Raw genomic sequence first — 22,030 nt, forward strand, 5'->3', positions numbered from 1 at the left:
TATGATACATGCCAGTATATCAAACAAATGCATAGGTTCCCCTCAGCCTGATGCTTTGGAACATTTTTCGATGATACAGCACATTTGTAACATCTCTTAGATGCTGTATGAGGGATGTACTGGAAGCCCATCAGAGGCGAACCCAAGTTTTGACCCTGTTCTGCCTGGGAAGGTCTCCAGCCCCCCCGAGGCCCCGACCAGGATAAGTAGTTAGAAGATGGATGGATGGATGCGTGACGTTCCAGAGGAAGTCAAACAGGAAGAGCACTGAAGACATCATAAGCACAAGGGGCAGTGTGTAGCTCAATGGGTTAGGGAAGGTTAGCGGTCCAGATCTCAAGATCGGCAAAGTGATTTCACTGTTGGGCCCTTGAGCAAGACCCTTAACCCCCAGGGATTCTGATCCTGCTTTCACACACAAAAATGCATGTTGTCTGGATGAAAGCATCTGCTAAATAAACATTGGAATGCACATGTAAATATATAACCTTGATGGGGGGAGCTGTTTTTTTTTTTTTTTAAAGATACCAGTACCAGTATGAGCCTAGCTAGGGGCTAAAATGTAGTCAGATCAGCCCTCGATTTGTCCAGCGACTGCTCACATAGTGTCCTGGAAAATGTTGTGTGTAGAGAAGCCGGGGAGAGCGATGATAGGATCTCTATTGTCACTTAATTAGGAAACCAAAGTGCTCATTTTTGAGGCTACTGGTGTGTTTTTTTTTTGTTCTTAATACAATTCGGACATCGATTCTGAGGGCCGCAGGCGGAAAAATACATGGGCTGTTTGCATCGTGTGGCTTCTCAACAGCTAGAGGAAAACAAGGTGGGTAATGTCTCGGGTTCTGTGTGCGACCGCGAGGCCGTGGTCTCGCCTGGGGCTCTAACCGCCATGCATGGCGTCAAGTACCGTGGTGGTTAAGGGCTCGGATGTGCGATCGGAGATCATGCTTACGAAGGATCCTGGCCTGGCAGGACAGTGTGCACAAAATCTTGCCAGCGCTAACCATCGCTAACCATCGCTAACCGTTAACTAACCGTCGCTTACAGTACTGAGAGCAAATGTAAAATGAGCTCAGCTAGAGAAATTAGTACTAAACCGAATTAATTAAATGAATCCATTACCCGTCTTGCATGACAAGTAGAGTCTGATTCAGACAGCAGCATTTGCCATACGCGGCATATGTGCTATAGTCGTTTCATGGTGCACACCAGTAGGAGGCAGCGTACCTCCAGGGGTCTCCAGCTGCCCCAGTGTTAACACAGATGAACGTTAATGTTCAAAGCCAGATTTTGTCGCTAAGCCAATGTTTCCCAATCCGGTCCTCGGGGACCCACAGTTGTCCATGTTTTTGCCCCCTCCGAGCTTCCTGTCAGAAGGTCCATATTTTTGCTCCCTACTGGGATCTGGGCAGGAGCAAAAACATGGCCTGTCTGTCGATCCCCAAGGACAGGATTTGGGAAACACTACGCTAATATGCTGGAACATTAGCATGGACGCTAAAGCGCTTAACCATCGCCCTTCGTACCTCTTGGGCCGCCCAGCCACGTGGTATCCCGGCTCACACTTGTACTTGCAGAGGGAGCCGACTTTGAGGCCGTTGGTGACGCACCGCTTGGTCTGCAATGTGGCATGGGGCACAGGCGGGGGTGCCGGGCAGCGTAGCTGGCACAGGGCCTCCGGGAAGGACCAGAGGCCGTCCTCCATGCATGTAAGGGTGTTATTCATGCCTGGTGGGAGGGGGGGGGAAGTAATGTTACTTCATATTACCGATTTGTACTAACACGGCAGTTTTAACCAGTTTTACTGTATAAATCACAAACGGTTTATAAGGAGATAACAGCAATTTGCTTCAAGGTCAGCAATTAACTTGCAGTGTCTGCTATCTTCTGAGACCACATCCAGGTCCTCACCCCTACAGCTTTAGAGACCCATGTAACCTGGCTAAAAGCATCACAAACTGTGTAGCAGAGACATATACGGGGGCAGGGCCACAGAGGCAACTGAAAGCTGACTGGCCCCTCACTGCCCCCCCCCCCCCCCCCCACTGATTCAAATATCATTGGCTAATGATAAGGCTGCCCCCCCGTATGAAATATGGCGCCTCTTACGCTCCTTTACCTTAAACAATCCTAGAATCGCTGGGCTGTAGGGCAGCCGGTTATCACGTTATAGTGAATAATGAGCAGAATACATTACATTACTATGGCCATCTTACTAATGGGGACCCTGCATAACAGAAAGGGGGCGTCATATTCCAGAAAAGAAAATTCCAGAAGAACCATCTGGCAGACCCAAAAAAAAAGTAATGAAAACTGCAAGTAAATGACAAAGCGTGAAAGAATTGAGGACTAGTTAAAGAAAGAAGATAGCCCTTCTTATGCCTCCCATTGTAAATAATATTAGAATCGCCACCGCAGGATAACACACCTGAGGGGTCTTGGTCATTTGACGCAACAGGTAGACACCCGTCCCACTGGAAACCCAAATTCGGCCCCCGCAGTTTTAACACGACAACAGTGCGAGTGATGGGACACTGGCCAGGTCCCCGGAGGACTGCCGTGGTGGGAATCCTTCCCAGAGTTCCACTCACCGACAAGCTGCGCAGGCTCCTTGCACTGGAAGGTGCATTGCTTGCCGTAGGTGGTGCCCTCAGGGAAGTGGAAGATGGCTGGGTGCACGTGGTACTTATCGGGCAGGCCGCAGTCCACGGGCTCACAGGACACCTGCTTGTTCCACTTGCCGTCGGCACATGTGATAGTCACTGTGGTGTCCGACTGGGGGACGGGGAAGGTGGAAGACAAGGTGACATTCTAAATATACTGTTTTACGTCGCAATTCGCCTGATCGAGTCACGTCCGATCGAGCGATGCTTGATACGTAGTAGAACGTTAGCGGGTATTTCGCTTAGTGCAGCAGGTGCGGGAGGATGGCCATCGCTGCCAGCCGTATAATGACCCACTGTCCATATCTAACTTGTAATACAGTATGCATACAGTAATAGTATACAGTATATGTGATGGACGTGTACAATAAGCAGCCATGATACAGACACAGCACCAGTACTGTGCTATTTCGTTACGTAAAAAGATCCTTACAGTAAAGTACTTAATGTCTTGCCTCTCCTATAACCAGGGATTGACATAACTGGTACGCAAGTACGCATTCACCACTAAAAGCGATCCGTGTGGTAATCGATTGTTGTAACAGCGTGAATACGTACGTATTTTATGTGCATTTGCGCCGATATGACAAGAAATTATTGTGCATTTTAACCTTTGCATGCCTAAAAAATATCTAAATTGGCTTGAGACCAATGGCCCTGGTCCCAAACGTGGACCCAAGTCGACGCAAGGCTGTGGTCACCATAAGACTATCCATCGCCTTTCTATTGTTTAACTTAGACAATAGGCTGCACTCTGCTTTTTCGTTCCAATTGTTATATAGATATTAAGGGAATATTAATGGAGTCCAACTATGAACTCATGCCTGTATAATAAGAAAGCATCTATCCAATCATGTTCTAACTGCTTACCCAGTACAGGGTCATGGTGGGCCTGGAGCCCATCCCAGGAAGCACAGGGCACCAGGCATGGGAACAGCCAGGATGGGATGCCAGTCTGGCACAGCATGTGCGCCCCGGCACACTCACACTCTATGTACAATTTAGAGATGCCAAGTTTCCCAGTGGTGGCATAGTAGGTGCATGGGCACCCTGGCAGATTGGGGAGGCCTAGAACTTTACAGGGGCCTTTGAATATGTAAAATGATAGAATTATATAACTGGGGAGGGGGCATTTTGTCAGGGAGTCCAGCGTTTGTAGCTGAACCCCTGCACATCTTAGGACTGTGTAAAGGTAACTCATATATACACATTCATACATATATATTATTTTAACTATTAAAAATCTTAAAACACTCGAACTAAGTCTTGTTCATATAGGTATTGTGGAAGGTTAACGACAACAACAATAATAATAATAGTAATAATAATAATAATAATAGAAGAAGATCATACAGTATTAAAGTTAAATTAAACTGGTATCTCAGCTATCTGATATCTCCATATCCTTGTATCCCAGAGATGACCAACCACAATCTTCTCTTATGATGGACAAGACCCAACCTTATGGAATACGATGCTCACTTAATGTATCTTATCCTCTCAGGAAAAGAAGAGAAGAAACAGCGGAGAACGTAACAGAAAATACAGGCCAGACGCGGCGGCAAACTGCTTATTTTCTGTTTTCCTGTCTTTTTTCTCATTTCAGGAAACTGCTTATTGAAAACAGCACTCCCTTTTTTTCACATTGCCGGGATGTGAATTGCAGTCATGGCTGAAAATGCCAGCTGAAACATTGCAGGAGATGAATGTCTTCGATTAAAGAGGCATTTATTTTCTTTAGTCCCCTGTTCTGCGCCAAAATGAATTGTTGCAAGATGAAAAACACAGAAAACGCTAAGAAGGAAGACATCGGCGTAATTCCACCTCACCATTTCATCAGCTATAATTCGCTATCCATCACAGCTTAGGATGAAATGGTTTAAATTATTATTATTATTATTATTATTATTATTATTATTACCATCATTCTTAGGACATGCTTCACTTGATACACATTGGACTCTAAACAGCTAATTTCTGGAAAGAAAAAACACCAGAGATTTTAAACTACAAATAAATTTGAAGCACATCAGGCAAGTCAATGATAAAAGCGCAACAGTCTGTCGCGACAGCAGCTGCGGATGGAATCATCAGCCTGCATGCCTGCTGATTCTTAATTAAATGGCTCTACCTGCAATTGACTGTTGCATCTTAGAATGTGTGTTCAGCGCTCAAAGGTCTGTTTGTTTCATTATGTCTGGGGTGTGTTTCAGGCTGAGCTGATATGACAGCAGTTCTTTTTATAAAAGAAAAAGTTACATGCAGAGATACTGTAGAACCGTGTAATCATGGGGGGGGGGGGGGGGCAAAAGGGGTGTTTATTATGAAGGAACCAAAATGAATTGTCTTTCCTTTTTGGCATGCAGAAGTATAATTCTCACATTTCAGTGATTCCACATGTCAACTGTTGTCACACAATGTGTCATTGTGTCGTGCAGAGGACCATATCCTGTCCAGGAAAACGTGCCAACGACAATGAGCACCATTGTCAGGAGAGTATCTCGGTTCAACTGGTGTTACTCATGGCTCATGGGAGTTTTACTTAGAGGAGGTGGGACTAACCAATCAGACGCATTGGTCCCACATCCTCTACAGTCTGACTGGTTATCATTCTGGACCAATCATTTCTCTTTCTGCCCTCAGAGCAAGTAAAATTCCCACGAGCTACACATGCAACAGAGCCCAATTCACTTGCCATGCCGCATCACCTGGCCCGAAAGTGCGATTGCTCAACAGTTTGTTAATCCTATTCATAACTAGCACAGGCTCATCAACCCAACAAGGAAAACAGCTGGACGCCTCTTCTGGCTGAGGTATGGTCCCACCCAAATCGACAGGGTTTGATCTCTAGTCCCTAGCTGCCACTGGCTGATGAACTCCATTACACTCCATTTTTAGCTTCACCACATGTACTCTGGAGTTTTACTGTGCTGTCCAGAAGAGAGATCTCCTTGTTTCACTCAGTGGGCGAGGTATTTCGCAAACTAATCAAACTCTCTTCGGCATTCTTTAAGCACAACGCTAAAGGCTCAGCCGGGACAACGAATGGTTGGGATTCCAATCGCGGCCCCGGCAGGAAAACCCGGAATTACAATATGCTGCAATGTCTTTCTAGCTGAGGGGGCTGAACATGTGTCTGAATGATGGCCAAAATAAAGACACACAGAGAATTTAAAAATGGGGAGGGGGGGTGGTTATGAATTTCAACCTGAAAGCCAAATGTTTCCCATCGAAAAGCTGTCACAGAATCTCACTCGATGCTAAACAATCCTTCCTCCAATCTATTATTATGCGGAATCTCGGACACCGGCTGTATCTCCTTCTTTATTAGATACTGAGAGCGGCAGGTTACTGCGGGTTAGTGAGCTGCAGAGCCGCTCAGAGACTGATGTCTCCCTCTGACTGCTCCAGTCTAGCTGTTCCTCCGCCAATCTCTATAGCCATTTTCCTATCTCCTATAATTCACCTCCCCCTACATTTTCTTCAAATGCTCAAATGTCACCGGTCCAAACATCTTCACTAAATTTGATCCCCGCAAACAGATGCGAGGGTGGGGGGGGGATGAGAGTTGGGGGCATGACACATTATCACCAACACAGTATCTCTGCATAGAGATGGGTTATTGTTCATAATATATCGATTTTTCACACAGGAATCTGTCGGGGATAGTATGACACCCAGGGCCTGCCTGCTGAAAGGTGTCTCTGTCATTGCTAGGGGCCACGGGGCCAAAGACCAAAATTCCGCCCCCGAAACGATGAACTCTGTGGAGCTGACCTGCTGACATCATCTCCTGGGATACGGAGGAACAGCAACACGCCTTTCACATGCCTGCTCGCCCACCAGGCCTCCCGCGCACTCAGGCTGAAAAACTAGCGCGGGGGGGGGAGGCGAGCCGGACCGGCCATCTCCGAAGATACAATCGTCCTGCCTGCTCCACCACTGGGGAGACGAGAAGGTAACCTTATAATGTAACGAGATAGCGTAGCGCTTTGTACTGCAACTCGGACAAAAAAAAAAAAGAAAAAAAGAAAAAATAATGGTTCAGGGAATCTGAATTACCAGAAGCGAATCCGTGTCGTACATCCGCAAAGATAAAAAGAAAAACAGATTCCTGAGCAACAGTAACTCTCTCTATCATTCACTACTTCCCGTTAGAGAGGGGGGAAAAAACACTTTTACAGATGTTTACCGATAACAGCAGTGACTGTTACTCCAAATGGGTGGCTGGTGATTTTATTCAATTGATGCTTAGAATGTGTGAAAGTACAGAACGGACATGACAACAATTCCTTTCCATATCATTCCGAGCCTATTTTTTGCTTGTTTTTTTAGGGAGTGACTTACTGCGTTCATCTAAACCAGTAGCCCCAGTGGGTTCCAGAGCCCATGATGAAAGCATTTACCAGCACGTCAGGCTCATGTGCTAATTCCTTTACTGCTTTGTGGGTCAGTCACCATGCCCTTTGGATGTAAGAAACATTCAATGTGGCTTTCCCTTTGGGAACGGGTTGTCGTTCTGGCCTGTTTGTGGGGGGATGGGGGGGGGGTGAAGGATAATGGATGACAGGGCTGTGCATCTGTCAGTGCGTTGTGTGAGCGTGGCTGACCCTGGCGAGCGAGGGAGTCCAGTTAGCCACGCCTTGCCACGGCGGCCATACCTGGGTTTTGATGATGTCATCGTCCCGGTGGATCTGGAGCACGTAGCCGCGGTCGCAGGAAACGGTGCAGCGGGCGCCGTTGAAGTTCTTCAGACCGGCGCACTGCACAGCGGCGTTTCGCACCAGCAGCTCGATACAATCGAGAGCCTCGCAGGAGTAATGCACGCAGCTGCGGGGGGAAGGGTGGGGGGGGTAACGAGGGCCAGAGGACCGTCAGGTACCATGGAAAATGAGAATGAATCTCAATCGAATATTCAAATGTCTGCAGCAAATCCAGCACCACATACTGGAGGAAAGATTTGAGAGCAGTTTTATACAGACTCTGACACCATCTTTACACTCCTTATATTTAACACTTTGACAGCTTTAATTTCCATTATGAAGAATCTTCTAGAAGCATGAAAGGGACATTAAATGGATGCAGCTCCACTCTTTCATAAAGACCCCAATGGGGGGAGTGGGGGGGGGGCATTGTCATTGTATTAGTGGAAAACAAAAGACCAAAGGTATATTTCTAAATTTTAAATTAACTGAATACCAAATGGACTATAGACATTAACAGGGATGGAACAATAAGAAGATAACTCACCAATTGCTGCAATAACAAACAAATATAATCATGCTCTTTACCCTTAGATAAAAGATCGATGGTTTTGTCTAGTTCCTTGTAAACAAATATTATCAAAACAAGTGAAAAACAAAATCGCACTTGACTGAATTACAAATAAGATTCACACCAGTTTGAACTTCTGTGTGTCCTAGGTGACCTTCCCAGACAATGAGAGGCAGCCAAATTCAAGTCAGCCTCAAATCTGCCACGTCTCTCTCATTCACCATATAACTTTGAGCCTGTTTTCACCAAGCGGTAACTCCGTGCCACTATTTTGCGTGATTCTCGTTCAACTGTCGTCACTCCCCACCCCAGAAAGAGAAACACAGACTGTTTCCCGGTCAAATGTACACTTTCTGATAGGCCCTCTCTCTCTCCCAAGACATATGGAGTTGAAGAAACATCTGAAATCGATTATCTACAGCTAGCCGTTCAGACGGATGCAAGCAGCACGGCGTGTGTCTGGACAGGAAAGAGACGGCAGGTACTTGTACCGGTGTGGCCCACACCTTAATCACTGGCGTTCTGTTTTCCGTTTTCAGCCACCCTGACAGGTTCCCGGGAGAGCAGGCCGCAGCCTGAGTATCTCGGCTCATTCCCACGCCGGCAGCGACGGCATCACGCATACGCCGGATTTCTCAGCACTCACAGAAAGCAGCCGGCCTCTCACCGCTCACGAGCCCCGCGACTCACCCCGGAGACGACAGACACCTGCACCACAAACCTGCTGCACCTGCATCATCACCCCCATCAGCGATTCCATGTGTTTGTTTCATTTCGATTTGCTTTCAGTGCAGCCAAGCGAAACACTTAACCGTGAAAAGCAGAGACAGCCCTGGGGGTAACTGTACCATGTCATCTAAACAGGATTAAGTTGCAAGACGTGGTAAACTAAGTATTTTCCCAAATTTTAAAAACCACAATTTATGCAAAACTAAATAGTATTAGACAGGAAATAATTTTCTTATTATGCAAATGTCCGATTTGAAAAACAAATATCTCTGTATTCATTATTTGAAAGGAAACTGTGTTAATCTTTATTTAACTTTGACTAAATCTGAACGATAAACAAGAATTTTCGAAAAAAAAAAAAATACTACAAGGATCCATCCATCCATCCGTCCATCTTCCGAACGTTTATCGTGGTCATGGTCTTGGTCGGTTTGGAGCCTGTCCCAGGCAGCATGGGGAATGAGGTAGGGGTCCATGCTGGAGGGGGGTGCCAGCCCACCACCAGGCCAACACAAAATCATAGGGAGAACAGGACGTGCGAACTGCACACTTGCAGAGCGGAGGCACGACTTGTTGTGAAACAGCGGCATTCCTCTGGAATCGATTCTGGCACCGGCCGCCTTGAGAGTGACCCAGTGGTCATCGGAGTGCTCGGCCAAATCGGCGGGCCCCGCCTCGCTCCAAAACACGCTTGCAATCCCAGGCACCTCAGTTATGATCTGCATTTTAATCACTTTTCCTACGATAAGGACTATTATGATTTCCTGGGCCCTCAGCATGGGGCAATAACTCAGCTCAGATACAAGTGAGCTTGTTTTTCCCCGTTTTGTCTAAACAGCTGAATCATTCCTGCCTCCACCTGACCCCTCTGTCCGAAAGGAGATGGAAAATCCGTGGGACGGCCGTCACTTTCCCAAATTCTTGGACCATATCAGATATCAGATCACCCAGAATGTCATAAATCACTGGATTTCTGCTCACAAGCACACGGCGCAAATTTCCTCAAGACATTTGCTACCACAATGAAATTAACTCCCGCAACACATCCAGACTGTCCAGTAAGTGTATTTACACATGGGTGTGTGTGTGGCCTGTGTTTCGAGTGGGGGGGGGGGGATTTGCCGCTCACCTCTGACCCATGGGGTTGTAGATCTCGTTGCTCTGGCAGCCGCTGATGGTTATGGGGTCAAAATATTGGAAGGAGCGCAGACCCACACCAGAGATGGCCACTAAAGGCCAACTGAAGAGCACCAGGATGGCCTGAGTGCGATAGAAGGGCACGCTCAGGTCGTGGACCACCGGGATCACCAGGGGGTTGTTCCGGCAGCTCAGGCGCCAGTCTCCTGCGAGAAGCATCGATGGAACACCCCGTCACATTCACCCGCATACAAACTTGGGGCCAGACACGTGTGTGTCACGTCAGCAGACACGCTCTCGCGCACGGTCATGGGAAAGTGCAAACTGATAAGCTGCGAAAAGAAAAACACGCCATCTCATGTACTTGCCAGGGTGAGTAAACACACACAAACAACGGTGTCTCCCGCAGTAGTCCCGACCCCCCCCCCCCCCCCCACCCTCCTGTTGGATTTTCTCCTTACTGTTGCCAAATTATGGACCTCACTGTTACACTGTGATTAAAAACATCCCAGAGTAACAGCTTGAGGCTGTCAATAAACTATACCTACTGACATTAAGTTGTGAAAAACAGGGGGATTGTGCTGGGGGGGGGGGGGGGGTAACCAATGATAAAATCTGCAGAATGAGGAACATGGATGTGGAAAATCAGGAGTTTTTTTGGGAGTAATGGTAAATCGGAGTAGAATGAGAGGAGGTGTGGAAAACTGGGAGTGTTGGCAGCTGTGCAGGAAACACGAAGTCCTTCCTACTCAAAAGCAGCTGACTGGTGGACAGAGGCAAGAAAAAGGCACCTAAGTTATGGAACTGGTTGTTGGTGTCCACCAGCTGAACGGTGACGTTGCGCTGCGTCTGGTCGCTGTAGCTGGTCCCGTCGGCGGACAGGTGGATGATGACCGCTGCGGCCACCATGGGATGGGAGAAGTATGCCTGGGATGGAGGAGAGGCATCAGATTATCCATCCATCCATCCATCCTTGCCAAACTATGTTCAAAGTGAGCATCACTTGACATACACTGTCTTGTCAAGTGGTGTCTCGCATAGAGTTTGCTCTCCCACAGTGCCTCACTAATGACACAGTTGATCATTACCTTAAGCTGGTTGAGCACCTTCCTTGATGTTACATCAGCAGTCCCTACTCCTGGATCTAATCCCTTCAACTTTCGGGCCACTTATTCTTATTCTCCACCCACTGCATTAGCCAATGCCCCTCCACACATGGCAACCCTGGGCACATGTGTCAGATGGAGATCCCTGAGCTTACCTTGAGCCAGTACTGTGGTTGCCAGCTCGGCTGAGGTGACTCCCGACAGGGGAACCAGGCGTACTGAGACACTCCATCTGATAGGTCGAACACTTTGGATTGGCAGGTCTGGGGACGAATTGCAGGAGAAGTATGGAATATATAAGGGATCAAGCTGCATTCACAAAACAGGTACGAAGACCGGGCTTGTTTGAATTGCTTTTTTTAGTATTATCCCCCTTTTATTGGTTGGTGGGCATCTGGAAGATGCAAAAACTCCTTCCCTTCATGGGCAGTGATGTCTCCCAGGAACTGGGGAAACCTCTGTTTCAGTCTGCGACATGGCAGCAAGGTCACATGACCCTCCTCACTCAAAACAGGAGCATTGGTCCCTTCAGTGATAACAACAAATGCTCGGAGCTTTCACCGTTCAGTCTTTACGGCCCATACAAACAGCTCAGCCCGTAATTCCTTCTTTAATACTTACAGACGTTACGGAATCGCTACCTTTTGCCCTCATGGCATATTTTATGTTTTTTTTTCTTCCTTTTTTACTGTTATTTTAGTACAGACAGTTCAGACAATAAATTCTTTTTTTTATCTAACTACCGAGAAGCTGTAAGGAGAGGCTGGACTAACACAGAGCATATGACTGAAAACAGTAACACGCAAAGCACGTTAACGCACTGAAAGCAGTCTGGAAGTCACAGTCTGGAAGGCTTTGATCCTCAGCGAAACCAGACTCACAATCTTATGTTTTATGCCATATTTTTTCTTTCCTTTTTTCTCCCTATCCCCCTCTCAACAAAAGCCACCAGATGTAAACTCATTAGAGAAAACAGCCTCAGCCTCTGCTCTCTCTCTCTCTCTCTCGCTCTCTCGCTCTTTTTCTCCCTATCTCTCTCAGCTTTCCTGGCTTGTTCCACATGTTTTCCTGCTTTCACCTTGCGGTGGGGTTCATACGGGGCACGGCATGCCGGACGCCCTAAGGAGGTCACGAGGCACGGTGGGACGACCCGGCGTCACGCGTTTTCCCCAGACCAGGACGAAATTGGACACCTGGGACCTACCGTATCTAGCAAGGGAGAAGCTTGGAAAACCTGCTCTGTGACCCTTCTGGTATCTCCCCTCCACATCTGCTGACGAGCGTCAGGGCTGTGTGGAAACGAAACATAAGGACTAACCCCCCCTCACCACCACCACCCACTTAAAACTCTGATTAAGTGGAAAAACTCTAAATGCTGAAGACGACACCCATATTACTGTCAAGGTCTTTTCTCCATTCTTTGGCGGGAGTTCTATACTGTCCAGGACACGCTAATAACTCAAAAGAGCGAAGAAAAGAAATTTAAAAAGCAGACTTCAACATTTCCAAAGTTCTCAGTCCAACACACGACTCGCCAGAAAGTTTTGATTAGAAGATCACCAACAGTCTCAACCTCAGTAGATCATGACCAAGATCTGTCAAGTCAAGATGATGACTTGCATCTACACACCAGACGTGCACTGGGAGCAAACATCTCCCTACTAGACAGAGGAACCTCCACATCAAAGCAGGTCACGGCAGAAGGACACGGCCGACTTTAACGTGAGCACCGCGGGCGGGAAAGTAAACCAACAAAACAAACCAATGTAAAATAAATCCTGGAAAACCACAGGCCAAGCTCACAAAGGCCGGTAAATCTCAAAAGAAACAAAGCAAAACTTCAGGACAATTATTTTGTTTTCCATGTAATCACGGACACAGAGTTGCTTGGTCTGTCTGCATAGGAAACTGGGCGATACACTGGTTCACATTATCACCAGGCGAAAGCACACAGCGGTCTGCTGAATGCTGTCTCCAGCAGCTGTCGTACCACTGTTTACACGACTTCCTTTAGTGAGCCTAAGTTATGTCTTAATTTACTTCAGAGGGTCTGCATGAACATTGTGCGGAATGTGAAAACTTGTGACTGATCCCCTGTCCACCGTAACCTTGCTGCTCATATTATTTATATATTTTAATCCCATGATGAACCAAAACCTAACGCCCATCTATATACATACCTAGATATGTTGCTACGTGCCTATGACAATCCGCTTCTGTTTACTTTTGTTTATTATTTTTAAATTTAATTTATTTATATTTAAACTAAGTGTATTTATTTACGTTAAGCCTCCAGCAGTGGCCGTCTTCCATGTACATTTCACCCTGTTCCTGGAGGAACTTTCTTCCGTAGCATTATATCCCAAACTTGCATATGGATGGGATGACAATGACGTTCATTTGAAGCACCTACTGTATGTCGTATTCTAATGAATGGATGGAAATCGGAATTCTGCGGTGTCACGATCGGGCTACCAAAAAAAAAAAGTGGCCATGCGTTCTGATTTGAGTGTAAATAAAATCCTAATTAACTAGGAATGAAGTACTAATTAAAAGGACTTTTAATGTTAAATCAGCAGAGATACAGGCTCCCATATCCACAGATCAGATGCCTGTTCACGTCTCATTTTAGCTATTTTCTTTTTTCTTTCCTTCTCTTTTGCCTTGGCAGCAAGTTGAAAATTCAAGCGTAAATGATTGCAGGCTTCCTATCAGAGATCGACCAGGGTGATTTTTCACTTAGCCCTCAGCAGGGGTGTAAAAACAGAACTGTTTTCTCAGACGGGCATGGCACGGCACGCCCCCCCCTAGCCGTCAACACCCCCCACCCGCCCGTGGGCTCCTTGACACTCTCACGCCACGGAACCTGCACAACACAGCGCTTTCATAAGGGACCGGCAAGCAGACAACCTGAAGCGGGCGTCCCGCCCCCATAGAGCCGCGGCCCCTGCCTGCGTTTTACTGTCGGCGTGTAATTCGAACCATCTGGCAGCAGACCGCTAAAGGTGGCGAGTGCTGTAGAGCGGACAGCTAAAGGCACTTGTTTTGTTTGTAAAGTGGCACTTAAGATAAGAGTTATCTTAGCGGGATGCTGTAGGACCACTTCACCAGAGGCGGGTCGGGGGTGGGGGGACTGCAGGGGGTTAAACCACATTCCCTCCTTACCCCTCGCTTCCCCTTGGTAGCTTTGCAGGTCCGTGAGAAGGACCCATTTGGAGCTCCTGACGCAAGGGCAAAACAAAAACCCGTTTTGAGGGAAGGGTGGCAGCAGGGAGGAGTAACGTCGAAACAACAGCAGCGGGCCAACGTGACCATTCGTATTCCCGTCAATGATATTATTTCCAGATCCAAAAAAAAAATAAAAAACAATTATAATAACAATAACAATTGCCCTGATTGTGTAATCTGCCCTCGCCACAGCATTTTCGGCTGGAGCTCTGAGAGCAAGCAGTCTCCGCAGAAAACAAACAACCGCAAACACATGCACACCACGCCAGATCTCCTCTCCTCTCCTGCAGACACTTCAAAAGCCCAGTGGTGGAACCTTCTCATGGAGGACCTGAAGGAAGCCTAAAGGTCTTCAGGAAAGGGGAGCCATTAGCCATCCATGTCTGCAGCTAGACGGTACACAAACTCAACCACCCCCCAGCCCTCCCCCCAGCACAGGGAGAAGATGCCAGATTCCATCACCTGCAGGCAAAACCCTCAGTTTGGTGTCACTCAGGGACACCACAAGTCAGCTTAGGGTTCTGCAGTGAGAAACACTTGCAGACGTGTGGATTTTTCCGTGGGCGGGGCCACAACCGACTTGCGGTAAAACTGACGAGGAGCATCACGATTCGAAAGAGGCTCCTGACATTGGTCTGTAGACGCAATACGAGCTGCATTTCATGAGACACTTCACGTCTGGTCGAGCTTAATTCCAGTTAAACATCAACCACCTGTTTATATCAAGGCCCGAGATACGTTATCTCATCGTTATCGCGACTTTCACCTGAAGCCTTGGTATCGCAAGAGGCAGGTCATTGCCATTTCCACTTTCCATATCCTCACCCAAGTTCCCGGTCATTTTGTTTAATGCAACAGAAGATAATCAAAGGGCTTGTTCTCACCTATGCATGTCATTTGGGCATGGAAGGAAGAAGGGCGTGAATTATACATTAAGCTGCTCTAGACGTGTGGTCCGTGAGTTTGCCATTTTTCTTTTGGCTGGCAACATCCCTCCCGTCCACATCTATGTTGCTTCCCTGGTGTCCGAAACCACCGAAGATCAGTACGGACCAACTCCGTCAAAGAATGCATGCAGGAAAGTGCCGTTGCATGGTCCCTTTCAATTCCCAAGCTCCGACCCGCATCACTCCAGCGATCGTTACGTTTCCGGAGGTTAAAGCTTTCAGCACATCTCAGGACCTGGATAACAGAGGGCTCTGTACCGGTCTGAGCGTCGATACAAGCGTTTCACACTACCCCACATCTCCTGTGTGCATCATATGCTAGTAATTACTAGCCGGGTGCGAGGAGAACAACGCTTCCCGACCGGCCGTAACCACATAATTAATGTTCCATATCTCTGAGGTAGTTTGTTGCATCAGAGGTTGCCGGGGCAACACACACCCATGAGACGGGGCCTGGCTGCAGTTTAAACAGACCCCCTTCTCCCTCGCAGACTGTTGTTGTTTTTTTCTCCCCTGTAAATTTGCCCTCGCCAATTCACTGGTGAAATCATTATCCCTGGCCTGTTGAATGCAACCAACCCAAAAATAAGTATTACTCAATGTACTCGTTAGCAGAGAGAGGTTCCTATTTAATAGACGGATATATAAAGATTAAAAGATCGCTCACTGATCAGAATCACAAAGATGGAATTAATTTTGACCTTGGATTGGGGGAACGGGCGCCATGCATACTGTGAGCACCTATTTGGGCCAAAACATTCCATTTTAGCAGTTAAATCTTCCAGAAACATTTGCATATGCAGACATATATGGCCTTCAGAAGTGAAGGTACAAAAGATTGGTTTGTCTTGGTGAGGAGGTGACATAAACACCTTGTTGATGGCCCATATTTTCTATCAAGCTCTGAAAGGACTGCAGCCTGCAGAAAATAAGACAATTAAAAAAATACAAACACACACACAGGCAGGGTCCCGGGAATGCTCCTCGATGCTACACGAGCACTTTTGCAGACCGAAAGTACGAGGCATTTCAATGAAGCAGCGATTCCACACTGATGTAAGCGGGTTCACTCAAAACAATGGCTGCACTGTGTTGGAATTGGCAGTGAGGAGATGGGGAGGGGCCGCCCTGTGGTACCCCAGATACAATAAAACCCGCCCCCGTGTGCCGGCGCACTCATGCAAGGTGATGCACCGACAGTTGGGACATCACCCTTGGCTGGGCCGGAATTGATCGATTTCAGGAAGATGGGCTGCAACATGCGCTGGCCAGTATGCACAGGGATAGCGTGAATAGTTTGGTTCCCCCAAAACAAGACCTGTGTGCTGTTACGAAATCCCTCCATCTATCTCATCCTCTAGAAGGCTGATGGTACGCTTTGATCATGCTGACTGGGTTCCTTCAGAGACAGTTTGGTCTTTGATGCCACAGGAGAGCTCAGGTCTAAGATAAGAGCCTTGGGTAAACAGTACGAGGACTATCGATCCATCCATCAATCCTTTATTAGTAATCTGGAGCCCAGCCCAGGAAGCATAAGGCAGAGTGTCCCCTGGATGGGGGAGCAGTCCATCACATTTTTGCATAGTAAGCTATATGAAAGTTTGGTCTGTGTTTGACCTTAAAGACTTTCCATAGGATTCTAGATCTGCACTAAACACAGATCTAAGGTCCAGATTGCATCTTTTGGACAACAAGTCTGTACTGGTTCTTGTTGAACCCTGGCAGAAGATAGACCTGGGGTTAAATACATATACTTGTGGGCCCAAGGTTGCTAGTTCGTGGGCCAAGAGGAGGCTTATTTTAAATATCCTTCAGCATGATACTTAATCTGAACTGTTCTAGTCAAAACTGTATGTTGTTTTGGATAAATATATTATCTAAGCAACACTCCCCAGATCTCAGTGGCTGGATCAAAAAAGGACAGAGTGAAAGACCATTTTCTGCATATCCAAGGCATGAGGTAACACCAAGTGACTGTGAAAAGCGTTTTTGAGGAACTGGGGCTTTTCTTCAGCGACAGTTCCTATAGATTCCAGCGCATCTAACACGCCTGCTCTCCTGAAGTCGTGCTTCTCAAAGATGCCCGCATTAGATGGCTTCTCTTTGGACATATCCTCCAGGCCTGCTGATTTACCGCCATGCAGTTACATTCTATGACTGTGACTATCTATCTGCGAGCAAAGGAACAGATACAAGTGTATGTGCCAGTCTCAAAAGTAATTGTACAACTCCAGTCCGCGAGTTAAGAATCTACGACCGACAGACAACTCATACTTATGAATGGACGGCCATAAAGCATATTATATAAAAAATTTGGGGTAAATATAATGTTCAGCGATAATGAAGGCATGCACTACTGTGTGATACTCATGAAAACATTGAGCGGCTTCAGCGGTTTCGGGTACATAACAGTACCATACATAGTATTACATTACCATACACTGTATTATCACGGGGCGGCATGGTGGTGCAGTGGTTAGCACTGCTGCCTCGCACCTCTGGGTCCCAGGTTCAAGTGCCCATGTGGGTCACATGTGTGCGGAGTACTCCGGTTTCCCCCCCCCAGTCCAAAGACATGCAGAGGCTAATTGGACTTGCTAAATTGCCCATAGGAGTGCATGTGTGAGTGAATGGTGTGTGAGTGTGCCCTGCGATGGGCTGGCCCCCCATCCTGGGTTGTTCCCTGCCTCGTGCCCATTGCTTCCGGGATAGGCTCCGGACCCCCCGCGACCCAGTAGGATAAGCGGTTTGGAAAATGGATGGATGTATTATTATTTTTCTGACGTACCTACACAGACAGACTTAGGGAATGGACCTGGTTCGTAACCTGGGGGTTTCCAGGTTTGGCTTAATTTTAAAGCAGTCATGACGACCAGTTCATTTTCTACCTTCATGAACAGATGACTGAGGCATGAACTGAAAAAAACTAACTTTACTCATCCATAAACAACCATAGGCTCATTCACCGATAACTGATTTCAATGACATGACGATTCAGATAGTCCAGAGATACTGAGTGATGCGATATGTATTACTATCAGCTCTACAGAATCACTGTTCTATTGACTTAATCTTCAACGTTACTATCAATGGACACTCCTGTCACCCTATATGCAGTATTTTCCCAGAATGCCCAGAATGTCAGAGAATGTTTTCTATCTGGGTGTTTAGGCTTCCCAGGGATATGATCGATCTATGAAAACATAGGAACAGAACAGAGTCACATGTCAAAGCCAAAAACAAACACCTGATTTCAACCAGATGACAATATTCCCCTGATGTCAATCAGACCAAGGGTCGAGAGACTCATTTAAATGCCAGGAACATCTTGATGGATTAGCTACACCCCAACCAGACTGAGGAAGACTGAGATAAGGGGATGAACATGCAACACAACACGGAGAGGAAAACAGGGCATCGACAGAACGTGTGTTTGGGAGAGAGTCTCAGGATGGGATGATGAGCAGGATTACGTCATGCCAGTATATTTGGAGCCCGATTTAGGGAGTGATGGAGACTGGGTCAGGGGTGGAGCTGCTTGAGAACACAATACAAACATTCATACAAATATCAAGAAAGTGGGACAACTAAAAAAAGAAGCAAACTCGGGACTGATGCTCCGGGGACGAGCACGCGATCGGAGGGGCATGCGGTGTTATGGGAATGACGTCAGCCCTGGAGTCCAGTTTACTGGGACAAAGAATAACAGGACAGCCCAATATAAACTTCTGAGAGGGAGGGAGAGGTGGAACAGATCACCCCAGGTAACCTGGTCACCTGATGCACCCCTGCGAAGATGGCTGGTATCTCATCGACCCCCCCCCATACATGCAGGATCTCCCCAAGTTGATTCTGTTTCAAGTCAACACCATAATGGACTTACCGATATGGACTTTGTTACTGGTACGCGTCTCTAAATGCATCCTCACAGCAAGACTTTCCAGGAAACGTGTATGGAAAGATTTAAAACCAGTAGGGTTTGGATAAAATAGCTACTCAAGAAGCTGTACAACAATAACTGCATATTTGTGCTTCACGCTTCATGCAGCCCCTGAAGTTTTAAGACCCATAATGCTTCGCTTCCATTTTTTTATGCTTCTACTTGTCTGGAAAGAGGCTATGAAGCTTAGATTCATCACAAGAGAAGCAACAGCTCTCTGAGATACAAGGCAACCTGAAATGCAAGTCTGGGTCTGATGGCGTTTCTTAAACATTTCACATCTGATCATATTTACGCAGAATTTTCATTCTTAAGTAAGATAATCCTTGTATTACCATTGAACTAAACACCTATCAATGTCCCTAGTTTTGTATTTTTGTTTTGAATTACACTATTAACATAGCAACCAGTCAAGCTTTATCTGGAAAAAAAGTTCATGCATCACGATGACCCACAAGAATTCTTCCCATGCTGTAGAGCAGGATTCAGAAAATTATTTTTGAAAAAGGGTGCAATTATTTTTCTGAACATGTTCACTTCACATCTGGTGCGGAAGCATACGGCTGAATTAATTTGCGGTTGCGGTACATCACTCTGAACGCACTTATTGTAAACCCACCAGATGTTATCCTTAAATGTGTTAAGGAGGCTGAACAGGAGACCTAGATCCAGGCTCACAGGAACGTATCTCTGTACGTATATGAAGAGTTTGCATCAATCAACGATTAGCAGAGCAGGATTCCGAAATGCAGCTTTTAACCGGCAACAACTGCGAGCAAGAAACAGCTGTCAATCTATCGACGCAAGACGACAAGCGGAGACCAATTTAGCTGAGTTTAAAGGCTCAAGTCTCTACGTGGTACCATGGTACTACTGGGTGGATCTTATGGATCTGTCAAATCGGGGAAATGGATTCGAGTGAGCCGTGAAGAACGGCCGGATACATCTGCTATCGCTTGAGTAGAAACAGCACGCTCAAGACAGTGATGTACAGTGGGTGGAGAAGGGGAACAGTCTGTCACACACACGAGGAGTTTCGGAAAGATTTCGGGAGGTTTTAGCGCACATGGCCTAGAAATGCACGCCCATTCTTAAGCCATTTTCACATCTAATTCATGGAACAGCTGGACCCTTGATGTGTTCCTATGTGGCCTTGGTGACTCCAGAACCTGAAAGCACAGCGGCTAAAATATCCGAAGGTGGAAGATGGGCAACCCAGCGGCTCAGCTGTTTAGCAGGTCATGTTATTGCTTCGGTTTTATGTGCCTTTCCGGCCCCAGCTCTGTGTGAGCCGAGAGAGTAGCATGTTCTCTGCATCATCATACAGGTTCTCCCTGGGGACCAGCAAACCTCCCAGAGTTTAGCTGGAGAGACGCCACCTCACACTACATGCTTCAAAAGACTCAATCCTGTTTCCGGAACTGACTTACCCAATTCACGATCTGGCAATATATCCAATGCGACAAGCCTAGAGCTTATCCCAAGACGTGCAAGACACAAGGTAGGGAACACCACGGACGGAATGTCCAGATTCCAAGTCCGCTTAAGCAACAAATAAATGGAATTTGGAAAATTCACCATTTAAGGTAAAACTAAAAATAAAAAACGGTAAAGCAAACATGTTTGGCACAGCAGTGCATTCAGACCATGATTCTGCTTGCTAAAGCTGCCGGACAGGACAAAGGGATAAAAATAAATAAATAAATAACAGTCTTTTACCAGTAAACCTTACTACCTATCTAAGAAGGTTAGTTGGCTGAGTCAAACAAGCCTTAAGAAGGAAAACAAAATGCCATCTTAAGCTGTGAATTACTTTCACAAGGAGTTTTAATTAGATTAAGCCGTGCTTGTGTGTGTTTATGTGTGTCTGTGTTTACTTAAAGCCACAAACAATTAGGAAATAACTAGTGGGGATACACTTGAAGTCAGGGGCTGCAGGCACGGACATCCACGGGCACGCCACTGCTGTTTCCAATCAGGCCACTTTCAGCAGAGAATAAACAGATCGTTGTAGCGCATGGGTTTGCCGTTTAAAAAGGAAAGAACTTTGGCAAAAGAAAAAAAAATGAAAATGCATTTCTTTAATTCGGATGTTGTGCGAAGGTTCTTGAAACTCTTGATGGAGGATGGCAAAAGTTTTAAGGAAACACTTTTGGCTTTTCCGTTGTTTGTCTCTTTGTTTATTTAGACATCTCATATTTAACAAAAAAAGGCAAGGCACAAGGCACAACACCTTCAGCTTGAGATACAGCCTCCCAGCGAGTTCCTGACATGCCAACACGCTGTTTCTCGGCTGCTCCCCCATTTCAGGGAGATGGGGGCGGGTCACGTGCCTCCCATCGACCTTACTTCATCTTTACGGCTTCCTTAGATAAACTTGACATCACGATGGCCTTTAGTGACACATGTGGATATCGAAAATGGCAGGATAATACATAAACTTATTTTTAAATGCAAATGCTTGTATTTACATTGCAAATGCTTTTATCCACAGAGACATACAGTTGCAAAAACATGGCCAGCCGGTCCCTAGAGACACTGAGAAGGGGCTTAAGAGCATCGTACACGAGCCCAACAGGGAAATCATGTTGCTGAGATTTGAACTGGTGACCTTCTGATCACAGGCACAACATCCTAGCCTGCTGAGCCCCACACCTCCCCCATACAAATAACCCAATTTAAAAAAAATACACATTTAGAGAATTCTGAAGGCACTACACTAAATGTGCCCCACACAACAGAAATAAGGCTCATTTAGCCGGGAAAATGCATTTATTCAATGTGATGTATAGCATCGATTTTTACATCTGACCCGTTTATAAAGTTGAATATTTTACTGAGGTAATTCGGGTTAACCTCCACAATGAAAAAAAAAAACACAACTACTGCCCCCTAGTACTTAAACCCCCAACCTATTGATTAAAAGTACCTTTCTGTATGACCCCCATTTATCCACCTTTATCTGGGAACATCCCCACTTTCTGAGGTGGGCTAAATGTGGATCGC

At 46.5% G+C, this 22,030-nt stretch overlaps 1 protein-coding gene across 2 annotated transcripts in view; it reads right to left on the reverse strand.

The window, feature by feature from the left end:
- LOC125746479 (pappalysin-1-like) overlaps positions 1–22,030 on the reverse strand; it is a 90,809-nt gene that overhangs the window by 18,952 nt on the left and 49,827 nt on the right. For both annotated transcript variants that reach the window (XM_049020492.1, XM_049020491.1), the window contains exons 11-16: positions 11,065–11,172; positions 10,595–10,730; positions 9,796–10,009; positions 7,325–7,493; positions 2,592–2,775; positions 1,527–1,728 (exon numbers count right to left, since the gene is read on the reverse strand). In XM_049020492.1, coding sequence (XP_048876449.1) covers positions 1,527–1,728; positions 2,592–2,775; positions 7,325–7,493; positions 9,796–10,009; positions 10,595–10,730; positions 11,065–11,172 — 1,013 coding nt within the window. The remainder of the gene's footprint in view (positions 1–1,526; positions 1,729–2,591; positions 2,776–7,324; positions 7,494–9,795; positions 10,010–10,594; positions 10,731–11,064; positions 11,173–22,030) is intronic.

This window comes from Brienomyrus brachyistius, chromosome 7, assembly GCF_023856365.1.
Source record: "Brienomyrus brachyistius isolate T26 chromosome 7, BBRACH_0.4, whole genome shotgun sequence".
In the NCBI taxonomy this organism is placed as follows: Eukaryota; Metazoa; Chordata; class Actinopteri; order Osteoglossiformes; family Mormyridae; genus Brienomyrus; species Brienomyrus brachyistius.